At 34.7% G+C, this 13,780-nt stretch overlaps 1 protein-coding gene across 1 annotated transcript in view; it reads right to left on the reverse strand.

Moving 5' to 3' along the window:
- Positions 1-1,795: 1,795 nt before the first annotated feature.
- The window catches only part of SRFBP1 (serum response factor binding protein 1), a 54,742-nt gene continuing 42,757 nt past the window's right edge, over positions 1,796-13,780 (reverse strand). The window contains exons 5-8 of the mRNA XM_007449041.1: positions 8,395-8,476; positions 6,695-7,406; positions 5,390-5,427; positions 1,796-2,087 (exon numbers count right to left, since the gene is read on the reverse strand). Coding sequence (XP_007449103.1) covers positions 1,903-2,087; positions 5,390-5,427; positions 6,695-7,406; positions 8,395-8,476 — 1,017 coding nt within the window. The 3' untranslated portion in view covers positions 1,796-1,902. The remainder of the gene's footprint in view (positions 2,088-5,389; positions 5,428-6,694; positions 7,407-8,394; positions 8,477-13,780) is intronic.

The following is a 13,780-nucleotide window of genomic DNA, read 5'->3' on the forward strand; positions in this document are numbered from 1 at the left end:
GGCTGCACTAAAAAAGACCTACCATGTAATTTAGGATGGGGACTTCAGTATTCTTAATCCATCTGCAACAATCACGCTGGCAATCAACTGATCATGTCTTCATATCGAAGCCACAATAAAAATTCAGGACACTAAAGCTCAAGTGAGTTTCTCTGATTGGCAATACTCTGTGCATATTGATGCCACGATGGTAATGCAACCTGAGGACAATAGAAACTTTGCTTTTAGAACCCTCATAGACTTTGCCCTAAGCATCCTCTTCCTTTGGCTGGTTATAATCTGTACCCTTTCCCTGTAATAAACTATAATGGGGAATATAATAGGTTTCAGTGAGTTCTGCAAGCAAATTTTTGAACCTGAATGTATTTGGCGAACCCTCCCCTGCAATCTCCAAACCTGCAGTTGGTGTCAGAAGTGAGAGTGGTCTTGTATGGGCTCTTTCCTCTAACTTTGTAGGCAAACCGTAATTCCTTGAAGTTGGGGTTAGATGTCTTGGGCTGACAGACAGTGCTCTCAACCTCACAATTTGGCTAAATCTGGGTAGGGATAGAGACATTATTTTTTAACTTTTCCTGTAGTAATTCTTCATAATTAAAATTTCAATTGAAATTAATTTCAATTTGACATAATTGGAATTATGTAAAAATAAAAATTTAAAAAAGGAGAAAAAAACAAATTTTGCATTTAATACAGCAAAAATAATTTTCTTTCTCTATGATCTCTTGAATTCTATTGCTCTAGTTATCTAAATTCTTAAGCTCTTGAAAAAGAAAAAAAAGACTTTCCAGAGCTTCTGAATTCCTGTTAGCCAGAAGGTTTTTTCTGTCATTAACAGCACTAATGCATAGAAGACAGAATTTAGTTAGTGTGACTTAGTTAACCAAGAACCTTAATTTCTCAGAGCAGCAAAAAGTGAAACATTTGATGGGATTTTTAAAATCCTGTTTTCCTTTTAAATAACAGTACTATGAAGTATAAAACAGTCCCTTCTTCAGTGAGTTATCTCATAACCTCTGCTCAGCTATCAGTACAAATTCTCCTTCAATCACATCTCCTTCAGAATTTGTTCTTATGAACTCCAATCTATGATTCCTCAAAAACTGTTTCTATGAGAACACATGCGAGAGAGCAAGCAAGGGAACCTGTTGTTGGTTCTCACTGCCCCCTGCTGCAGCAGGAACCCCAATAAAGCCCTGCCTGAAAAAAAAAATAAGAACACATGGTCAAGATATTACACATTCTTGATTTGACAGAAATTTTATATGCAGTAAAATACAAAACGCATTTTTGGTTGTGTTGCTACATTTAAACATGAATGTTGTCCAACTAAGTGAAGCATAATTCAGAAATCCAAAATTTTCCTGGGAACCTATTTTAAAACAGTTAAAAACTAAAAAATTACAAACAATTAAAACTATAACAAAAGTTAATATTTACTTATATAACTTATTATCTGTATACCCAAAATAAAAGTTATCATCTTAGTTTTGCTAAGAACAATTTTCAGCAAAAATGATCTATTTTAGATAGCTACAATTTCCTCATATTTTTCCATTATTATTTTAAAAGTAAAGTAAAGAAACAGAGCTAAACTAGTGAAATATACTTCATGATTAGCACAAATGAGAAAATCTGGGACAGCCAATATCTCAATATTCTTTTATAGAGGGAATAGTCTTGACATATTTAAAATTAATTTAAGTATGCACTTTATTTGTGGAAGCTTACACATAACTTGAACACACTTTAAAAAAAAAAGACAAAACCAAACTCATTTCTATGACCCATTCAAAGAGACTTATTCAAATACATATTTAATAATGGGCTGGTTAAAAAAAAAAGAAAGGTTAAAAAAAGAAAAACAAATTTTTGATAGAGAAGTTCACAAAAAAGTAATACTAATCAATCCTCAAAGGTAATTTTTTTCCCCTGAAACACAGCAATTTTGGATTGTTGTTCTTTTCGCCTCCGGCTTGCTTCCCATGAAGGATGAAGAGGCAGCTGTAATTTCTGTTTTGTATTTTCAGGTCCTCTTCGTGCAATCTTATTAAACTGATTATTGATCTGAGGTTCAATTTGCTGAAAATCTGGAGGAGAAAGCAAAATTAATGAAAACTAAGTCTACACATACATAGCATAGAAAACAAATACATTTTATCTTCTCAAATCAGTGTTTAAGGAAGAAATTTAGTTTTACTTAAATGGAATACCTCACAGTGCAAAATCTAAGTCCTACAGGGGAAGTTTGAAGTTGGAATACACATGAGCAGTCAATTTTGGGACACATGCTTTCTAATTGTTGTAAACAGATGTCTGTTGCATGCCTCCTAGTATATGCTGTGCTGTCTTATTTACACTGACATTAAGAAACACAGTCCAGACAACATATAAGGCAAAAAAATTTTAAAAGGAGGGACATTTTGTATTTTTAAAGGAATATGATTCATTATCATATGACACCTGTGTGTGGAGCAATGTAGCCAGAAAATTCACGTTTTAACTAAAATATTGAATCTAACAGTGTTGATGGGTAAGCTGTTTAAAGGGTTGTTAATTGATTCCACTCCCTTCTGTTATTGAACAAAAAGTTGTGATTGCAAGGTAAACTGCTGTATCTGCTCAAATTTAAGACTAAGTTCTTTTTAACCATAAAGTTATCCACCAGATATGAAGGTGGCAACTTGTATTCTAGTCCTTACAACCTCTTTTATTATGAGAAACTTCAATTATATTATTTTGAACAAAGTACTGGGAGACATGCTAGCCTGAAAAGACTGAATCAATGCATATTTATAGAATTAGAAAGAAAAAGAGAGGCAAAAAATTCAATACAGATTAATCAGTCCTAGGGATGTATAATTTCTCCACTGCAAGTTAGCCATCATTGTCAGAAGCCTTTTAAAGATCTTAAAAAAGCAAATGTCATAATGTTATAGAAGCAAGTGTACAGTTGGGATAACATTTCCAAAACATCACTGCACACAGATTCAAAACGTCCCATATCTTGTACAAATCACATGTGCTCTAGACATCTATAATACTCAAAGGATGCCTCTAGTGATAAAGAGTGATGAATTTAAATGTTAAATGAAATTGTTTCATGTAAACTGAAATTTGAATAAGGCAATATTTCTAAACTGATATATATTTTATATAATTATGTAAAGCATATTTGCATGAGCAAACAAATTGATAAATTAAGTATTATAAATTTATAAACTAAAAACAAAAACATGTTTTACTTGGGTTTCCTCAACGGGAAAATGTGGGAGTGTCTTAAATTTCTAGTTATTCTGTATTTGTGAATATAAGGCCATGTATTTGCCAAACCTAGTATTTTAATACAGCCATTAAAATAACATAAAAATTTGGCACAGGCTTTGCAGTTCAGTGGTAGGTAGTAAGGAAATGGATACCTGAGGCTGAAAAGTGAACATCCTATGTGTATGTTAAGGAAAAGATAAAACTGTTGCCAGTGAAAACTTGGGAAGTAGGCTACATGCCTATGGAATTGCAGCACAAGGGTAAGTGGCTGGAAAGAATAAAAAGATTAGTGTACTGATGGCTCTCTGGCAAAGTATTACAAAAAAAAAGAGAAGAGTTCAGGAAAGAACTGGCCAGCTCACAAGCAGAATCAAAAGGGAAGAGAGGGTTCAGATATTTGGGATCTTAAGGTTTAGAAAAGCCTTTGGACTCCTAATAGTAAGAGATAAGACTGAGAACGATTTTAAGCAGTAAAGGTTCAAAGAGATTTAGCTCTGGAGCAGAGGTAAGAGTAAAGGTATGGCCGTCTCAACCAAACCTGAGAATCTGAATGCAACAGACACTGAATGATTGGGACAGTGGTGGAGGGTGGGGGTGGGGAACGACCCACTAACATAAATAAGGCAAGTTTGAAAAATAGCTCTAGAAAAGAATTTTTGGTGTGGTGACTAGCTCATTGATGGACTGATTGGAAATAAAGAGGTCAGAAATCCAGTAAGTTTTGGAGGGAATTTTTATTGTGAAAGAAATCACAAACCTAGGCTGGAAAAAACCTGACTGTTAATAAGACTTTAAACCATCTTCATGATCATATATTTTTACTAATCACTTGGGGCAACTCCCAAGAAGATCATACTAACTGTCTACTTCAGCTGTAGCCACGGAACAAAGAGCCTCCCAAGAACACAGTCAGAGACCATGGAGAACAGTGGATAAGAAAATTCCTCATAGATTCTTCACAATCTTTGCTCAGGTAGTAGACATGTTGTACACCTCCCATGTTTCCCTTAACTGCTTGAGAGTTTTTATTGTGGTTACCTTGTTCCTGCTCTGCCACTAAATATCTGGTCTGAGTTGTGGGCAGGCAGTGTGTCTTTTTAGTGCACAGGTCACCAAATTTTGAGCAGTCACATCATGAGATCTGATGGAAAGCACTGCATCATTACTCAGGGATTCTAGGCTTTGAATTGGATACAATGACTGGATGGGACTTTGGGTTGGCTTTCTCAGGAAGGAAGCACATAGTGTGCTCTGTGCGTTGAGAAATTACCAGAGAAAATTACCAGTGAAATTACCATCTGATGATCAAAAGGATGGTCAGCAGCAGACAGTTATGTGTTCAAGAAATTCCACTTTCTTTTTCCACCCAGCCGCATAGTTAGACTGCATTTCTTAGCTCCCTTTTGGCTAGGATGGGGTCATGTAACTAAATTCTGGCTAATGAAATGTGAGCAGAACTGATCCCTAACACTTTCTGGCCTGGCCCATGAAAACTTCTTACAAAATTCTCCATGTACTCTATTCCCTTTTGTTGGTCAAATGGAGAATACCTGGGAACAGGAGTAGAAAGGAGCCAAAAGATGGAAGGAGCCTGATCCTTGAATGACTGTGAAACACAGCCCCTGTGCTGATTCATAGTAGACTGTAATGTGAGAAATAAATTTTTATTATTTTAAATCAATGAGAGTTTGGGATTATGTAGAGAAGTCAGACCACCCAAATATATTAAACTTGATTTGTTACGAATTAATCTGAAAAACTGGTTTCACTCTTAACCCTGGAAGTAACATACTTATTACTGAATGTTTAATGGCATGGCGTTGACTACGATGGAACTTACATATCAATTTACTTAAAGAATATGTTGATTAGTTCAAGATAAATTAAATAGACCCAATATTTCCTGATAACTTTTGTCTAGCATATTTCCTACTGGCAGGACATAGAGGGTAAAAAAAAAAAAAATTAAATTTAAAAATTATTCTGATAATTATAAGATGCTCTATTTCATTTCTGTGGGTACATAATTGATTCAGGCTACTAAGCAACCAGAATTTTTCATCTTTCCTCTTTGGCAAAGCATTGCTCAACTGCATATGGAAGTCAGGCAGTCATTAATACATACCTGGGGTTTTGCTTCTTGGAGCCTGTTCTCTGTAATTTCTAAAAGAAGAAAAACACCATTAGGACATTTAAAAGATAAACAAATCCTCTGACTTTAAGAAGATAACATAATAAAAATGTTGATAAAACTCATGAAAAAAAACTATCATACTCCTTTACCCCCCCAGAAATGAATAAAAAAATTATGAAAACCCCATGTTTTAGCTACATCAAAGGTTTGTTAGACCCCAATATTACTATAGAAAAATATAGGAATTTTCCTCTCACCACCTGTATAGGGATTTCTGGCCATAAAATATCCTGCCTTGGTTACCTTGTACCTTTGAGAACTATCTAGACAAAGAATTTCAAAAATCTTACAGGGGGAATGAGTCACATATAACAATCACATATAACAAAAATTAGGATCAACATTTTTTGGGGAGAGGGAGGGGATAGTGGTGCTTAATTTTCAAGTGAGGGAAAAATTGCAGCTTTTTTAGGCACAGTTGGGAGATATATGAAATAATGTAATAATTTTCAAGGCTCCAAAGATGGTCTGTATGTCTTTTCCATACTCTTTTTTGGAAAATTTCAACATCACATTTTTCTATTCTACTAAAAATTATGCCTGACCTATAAATTATAGAAAAAGTTTACTGAAGAAAATAGGTAACCATGATTTTTATTCTATAATGTGAAGATAACCCCTACCAGATTAGAATTACAAACGAAATTAAACATTGATTTATAACAAAACAACTATGAAAAGTAGTGATTAACAGAAGGGATAAGGATGACAGCATCACCAAATATAAAGCAGTCTGGAGAAACTCAGTGTTAGGACAAGCAGCCTTACCTACTGAAACAGAAATACATAATAAAACAACTGAGTTTTACAATAATGCCCTGGGTCAACAAGAGAAAAAAAAACCCACACAAAAAACACATTCTTTTCAGAAAGTTCTGTTTAAAAAGTGAGATATGTGAGAAATTTTCAAAAGTTTTCACCAAAAGCTAACTCAAAGTTTCAAAATTTTGATAATCAAAGGAATAAACTTAAATTAGCTAGACAATTAAATTAGACAAATTTATCTATATTGTCTCATTTTCTGCTGAGGTTGGAAAAATGTAGCATTATCATACGTGTATTTGTATATATTATCCAACATAAAGTTGGAGAGGGCCAAGTCTAAACACAGGATGTATTGTACAAACTAGAATTATGTATGAGAGATAGTATCTCAATGTTAGGATGTGTGGCTATTTCATATCTTTTGAAAAATTAAGAACTAATAATTCTTTCAGGATGAAAAAGTACCCTTACCTTCCAGAGCTTTTAGATCCAGATAAAGAATGGAAAAACACTGATTCAAACTTCCTTGCTTCTGTATGTGGCTTGTTTTTATCACTTCTCATATCCTGATGGGTTTCAAGTATATCTTCTTCAGGCAACCATTTTTTGGGGGGGTTTTGTTCCTTAACTGAAAAATGACAACTACTTTCCTTCCTCCGTGTCCGTTTGACTTTCCCAATGAAGAAGTCATCATCACTATCACTATCCTCAGACATGGAAGACTGTTTGTAAAACCTTTCTTCTGTGCTATCATCAAAATATTCCTTCTCTTCTTCATGTAATTCTTCTCCATCACTGGTAACACCAAGTGAGCTACTGGACTCTTTCTCTTTTTCGGTTTGACTAAGTGTTTTCATTTTGGGGTCAGTAGGTGTCTTCTGGGGTTCAGAGGGTACTGCAGAATCTTTTTCAGAAGGCTTTGATAGAGAATTTGGAATGTCCACTGTTTTGGGTCCATGCTCCACCTTGGCTATTTTTTCTTTTGAATTATTTATTGGTTTCTTTGCCAATATTTTGGCTTCTTTCTCTTCTTGCTCACTGATAATAGTTCCTTCATGCTGTAACTTACTGGCATCGTCATTTGAACACAAAGTGTCCTTGGAATGATTTTCTTCTGAAGCATTCTTTGATGACTTAACTTCAACAACATTTTGTCTTGCATCTTTAAAGGCTTTGACAGCAGCTGCAAGAGAAACAGCATATGACTTGTTTCAGCATTGAAACAAATAATACAAAACATTACTGTTTTAGTACAGTATTTCTTAAATTATTTGGAAATACTTAAGAGAATGATTGGAATTTATATTACATATATATAATGGGTATGAATTTACAAAGAAATCTATTGATTTTTACAAAACCAAACATATACAAAATGCTCAGACATATCCATTTTAAATCTCTAAAATTAAAAGAAAATTTATTCCTTCATGTATGGATGTTAAGAAGAACAGTAAAAACTTCACTAAATACAAATAAATAGACTAAAATGGCAACTTTAATTTCTGTAATAATAATGTATTAATACAATTGTAAATACCGTAAATTGTGCTTTCAGACATAAAAATAAGTATCTTCTAATCTGTGACAGAAGCATTTAATTCTTTTAATACATTTTTTTTGTGGTACGCAGGCTTCTCACTGTTGTGGTCTCTCCCGTTGTGGAGCACAGGCTCCAGACACGCAGGCTCAGTGGCCATGGCCCATGGGCCCGGCCACTCCGCGGCATGTGGGATCCTCCCGGACCAGGGCACGAACCCGTGTCACCTGCATCGGCAGGCGGACTCTCAACCACTGCGCCACCAGGGAAGCCCCTTTCAATACATTTTAAAATGTACATACATAAATAGAAATTATGTGACTAAGTGGCAACATCATAAGTAATAATACGAATTATACCAATATTTAGAAAATCAATTATATTCAATATTATCATGAATATATATTTTAGAAATTTAGGAAATAGGAATTTAGAAAAAATACAAAATTTTTTCAGACATCAGATAACTTCCATATTTTCAGGTAGCTTCCCACATTTGGAAATATTTGAAAGAGACATTTATAATATAAAAGATCCTCAAAAGGAGAAAAGCACCCTAAAAGTAAAGAAATGAATGGCCGTTTATTCAAATCATGTACCATAAATGGCTTAAAAGTCATTTAATTCATACCTTTTAGCACATCTATTTTTTTCTTCAGAAGAGGGTGCACTGCTAGTCTGGCAACTGCTCTTTCAGTTGCGGTAGAATCAGGCTGCAAATTGAAATAACAAGCACATGCAAATAAAAACTATGTAACACTACTAAGAAGTGAATAAAATGCAATCCATTATAATTTTTAAAAGTTAAGAGTTAAGGAACAGAAATCTGTTAATATTCTAATTAGACAACTCACCTGTAATCCATGCTAAAGATAACACAGTGACAAAAATACTACTGTTCTTAACAGTTAAAATTATCATGTAATCAATGAATAAATATTCTTTGGGTACTTAATATCTTTCCAGAATTGTGGTAGGCATCATGTGTGATATTAAAAAAAAAAAAAGTAATATATCTCCTCTATTCAAAGAGTTTAAAAGATCTAGTTAAGAAGACTAAAATAATATGAAAGAATCAAGTAACATATTAGTACTAAGCTGGGTGATATAATCCATGACTACTATAATGCTTGAAGTTCCATTTACTAGAGACCTAAAAATTATCAAATGCTATATATTTTTATTTTGAATGACTAGTACATTACTGTATTCTCACAACCTTCCACCAGTGCCTGGCTTATAGCCAACACTTTATAGATGTTTGATGATGACTGAATGGGACTATATACATATATATATATATATATATATATATATACACACACATACATATATTAGTATTTATACATTTAGAAAATTCATAATTCAGACTGCTTTAAATATCACCTGTAGGCTGAAAACTTCCAAATGTCTACCTCAAGCTATAACTTGAGTTCCAGACTCACATATCCAACCACCTACTTGACATGTTAAAAGAGAATGCTGTGACTTCTTAAACCTACTTCTGCTATAGTCTTTCCCATCTTATTGTAGGTAATTTTAATTTTTCTGGTTGCTCAGGCCTAAAACTCAAATGATTCTTCCATTACATTTCTCCTCTCTTCACAGCTCACAATAAATCCTTCAGCAAATCCTGTGGTTTCATCTGCAAAATCTATCCAGAACCAGTCACTTACACCATTTCTACTTACTACCTTTGACCAAATCACCAATACCTCTCACCTGGACCAATGTAATAAGCTCACACCTGGTCATTCTCCATTGCCTCTTGTTCTCTCACAGTCAATTTCCATACAGCAGTCACAGCAAGCTTTTAAACAAAACCAGATCATGCTATTTCCCTATCTGTTCTTTTTAAAGCTTTACTGCCTTCTGATGCTTAGGCTCTTCCTTTGCAAGCTCTTCTCTACTGGGAACACTCTACTCCCAAATACACATGGGCTGATCATCTCATTGTATTCAGGTCTCTGCTCAAATGTTATCTGAACTAAAACACTTTCCATCACTATTTACTTCACATCACTCAACACAGCACACCAGTGCAGATATTTTCATATCTGTGAGGCAGGGACTTTTGTCTTCCACATTCCTGTAGACCTAGTGCCTAGGACAATAACTGATAATAGCTGGCATTCAATAAATATTCCATGAAGCAAGTAAAAATTTCACTAGTGTGTGAAAGTAGAGCTATCAGCTTTAAACATCTTTACTTTAAATTTCCCCTTCATTGTTAACAGCCCAATAAGGCCTTTTCCTTCCCAGTAATAAACACTTATGAGTACCTAAGTAAAAGCAAGATTATAACAGTTTGAAATCTATTGTTTGGAGAACTTATCTAGGTAGAGTCCCTCAGAGAACAATTCCTTTAAATTAGACCTGGTGCAAATCCTGTGCCAGGATGACTTGCTGCCTAACCACCTTCTGTCCTGGGTCACATGGTATCCTCCCCGAATTCTATATCCAACTAGAAACTGAGAATGTGATCCTACTTGGAAACAAGATCATTGCAGATATAATTAATTAAGAGGAGAGCATATTGGTTTAGGGTGGGCCCTAAATCTAGTATGACTGGTGTCTTTATAAGGAGGACACTTGGATACAGAGGCACAGGGAGACAGAAAGGGAACAACACTGAGGCAAAGGCTGGAATTACCCTGCCACAAGCCAAATTGGAAGAAGCAAGGAAGGGGTCTTCCCTAGAACCTTCTGAGGAAGTACAGCCCTACTGATGCCTTGATTTCAGATTTCTAGTCTCCTGAAATGCAAGAAAATATTATAAATTTCTGTTGTTATATACCATTATAAATATCTGTTGTTATATACCAAAGTACCATTTGGTACTTTGTTTCAGCAACCTTAGGGAAACTAATACACCTTGATTCTGACTCTTAGACACTGTCTCTGTTCAGCCTTCTCCAAGAAATATAGTCCATTTGGAGACTATTCATTAAGTACAGTGTTAAGCCAATCCTGTTTCTTCAACTGCTTGCTGGGTTTCCTTTTTTATCCCCTCTTTTTGGTAACGATAAGTTTGTTTTCTATGTCTGTGTGTTTGTTTGTAAATAAGTTCATTTGTATCATTTTTTAAGATTCCACACATAAGTGATATCATTTGATATTTATCCTTCTCTGACTACTTAATACGATAATCTCTAGGCCCATCCATGTTACTGAAAATGGCATTATTTCATTCTCTTTATGGCTGAGTAATATTCCATCGTGTGTGTGTGTGTGTGTGTGTGTGTGCGCGCGCGTGCGCGTGCGTATCACATCTTCTTTACCCATTCATCTGTCAATGGACATTTAGGATGCTTCCATGTCTTGGCTATTGTAAATAGTGCTGTTATGAACACTGGGGTGCATGTATCTTTTCAGATTAGAATTTTCCCTGGATATATGCCCAGGAGTGAGATTGCAGGATCATATGATAACTCTGTTTTCAGTTTTTTGTTTTGTTTGTTTTTTTACTTTTAAGAAACCTTTACTGCTTATTCAAATGATAAATAACAACTCAGTACTTTAAGTTGTCCAAGCAGATTATTCCTCTATAAAATAATGAATGAGCAAAAAAGAGAATATTCAGAAAGATATGCTCATTTCCCTAGAATGTTCAATAGGCAACATACTGTGTTCTTTCAGCTTAAAAGGTTCTAACTATATTGTATTCCACACAGCATAGGTGACCTATGCTGTGTGTTTTTAGTTTTTTAAGGAAGCTCTACACGTTCTCCACAGTGGCTACAACAATTTACATTCCCACCAACAGTGTAGGAGGGTTCCTTTTTCTCCACACCTCTCCAGCATTTATTATTTGTTGACTTTTTGATGATGGCCATCCTGACTGGTGTGAGGTGATACCCCATTGTAGTTTTGATTTTCATTTCTCTAATAATTAGCAATACTGAGCATCTTTTCATGTACTTGTTGGCCACCTGCCTGTCTTCTTTGGAGAAATGTCTACTTAGGTCTTCTGCCCATTTTTTAATTGGGTTATTTTTTTTTTGATATTAAGCTGTATGACCTATTTGTATATTTTGGAAATTAACCCCTTGTTAGTTAATTAACCACACTGTTTGCAAATATTTTCTCCCAGTCAGTAGGTTGTCTTTTAATTTTGTTTATGGTCTCCTTTGCTGTGTAAAAGCTTTTAAGTTTAATTAGGTCCCATTTGTTTATTTTTATTACTCTAGGAGACAGATCCACAAAATTATTAGTGATTTACATCAAAGAGTGTTCTGCCTATGTTTTCCTCTAGGAGTTTTATAGTATCTGGTCTTACATTTAGGTCTTTAATCCATTTTGAGTTTATTTTTGTATAGAGTGTTAGAGAATGATATAATTTCAGTCTTTTACATGAGGCTGTCCAGCTTTCCCAACACTACTTACTGAAAGAGACTGTCTTTTCTCCATTGTATATTCCTGCCTCCTTTGTCACAAATTAATTGACCATAAGTGCATGGGTTTATTTCTGGGCTTTCTATACTGTTCCATTGATCTATATGTCTGTTTTGGTACTGGTACTATACTGTTTCGATTACTGTTGCTTTGTAGTATAGTCTGAAGTCAGGGAGCTTGATTCCTCCAGCTCCATTCTTCTTTCTCAAGATTGTTTTGGCTATTCAGGGTCTCTTGTGTTTCCATACAAATTAAAAATTTTTTTGTTCTAGTTCTGTGAAAAATGCCATTAGTAATTTGATAGGGATTACACTGAATCTATAGATTGCGTTGGGTAGTACGGTCATTTTGACAATACTGATTATTCCAATCCAAAAACATGGTATATCTCTGCTTCTTCAACTCCTTGCTGGGTTTCCTGAAGTAATATAGGACTTCCTACTCATATTATCTACCTAGGAGAAACATCAGAGAATATGGCAAGAAAGTCTATTGCTGGTATTCTGTGTTACTCAGTGGCCGGCTGGGCTGCTGAAAGTATGGGTCAAACACACTGGCTTGAGTTTTGTAGAAAAGCTATTAACACAGAAACCTCAATGAAGAACATGCTTTTTCAGGCTGAAAAGGCTATTGTAAATAGTGCTGTGACTGTAAATCACAATGCTGGGGTCTACAACTTTCAGAAGAAAAAATAAAATCACACATACAAAATTCAAGAATCAGAATTAGAGGTCAGGACAATAAATTTGTAGGAAAATGATTTCCAAACTAGAGAAGAATAAAAATACTTTCAGACATGGAAGTTTTTAAAAGTTTACATTCTTTGAACCTTTCTCCCTAGAAGCTACTGGCTCCACTAAAATGAGGAAGGAAACAAAGAATGAGGTAGGCATGGGATAAAAGAAACAGGAGATCCAGGCAAAAGGAATGCCCAGTATGGTAACAGGAGATTTAGATTTACATTTACAATACCTCGTGTTATTAACTATCTTGAGATTTCAATAACTGATAAGGAGTTTGATGTTACATAGAGAGTACACAGAAAACAACAAAATAAACATAATAATTACAAACTATAAGTAAAAATATTACAGAAAAAGAAAAGTAATCATCACTCACTACATGACTCACAGCCAAAATAACATAATCACTAAATGTTCATCTCATCTAAATCTAACCCAAGTATATTAGGAAGACAGAAGGGATAAGGAGGGTACATATACGACACAGGGGCTGAAGGAGGAAAGAGATCTAAATCCTTATAAACCACCGCAGGAAGTCGCTAATGCTTCAAATGTACAAATATAAACATACTTATGTGGGGGTAAATCCTGTCAGAATCAACTGAACTTGAAAGTGGGAAAAGACCAATAGAGAGAACTGTCATTTTCACAAAAAAATCTTGTAGAACTATTTGATTTTCAAACTGGCCCATGGGCCACCTTCTCACCTGCTGTCTGTTTTTAAAAATAAAGTTTTACGGGAATACAGCCAAATTCATTCATTCACATACTATCTATGGCTGCACTATGTCACAATGGCATTGTTGAGTAGTTGTGACAAAGACTGTAGCGCCTAGAAAGCCTAAAATATTTACAATACTGTCCTTTACAGAAAGAGTG

Source organism: Lipotes vexillifer, unplaced genomic scaffold (genome assembly GCF_000442215.2).
Source record: "Lipotes vexillifer unplaced genomic scaffold, Lipotes_vexillifer_v1.1 scaffold1124, whole genome shotgun sequence".
Classification (NCBI taxonomy): Eukaryota; Metazoa; Chordata; class Mammalia; order Artiodactyla; family Lipotidae; genus Lipotes; species Lipotes vexillifer.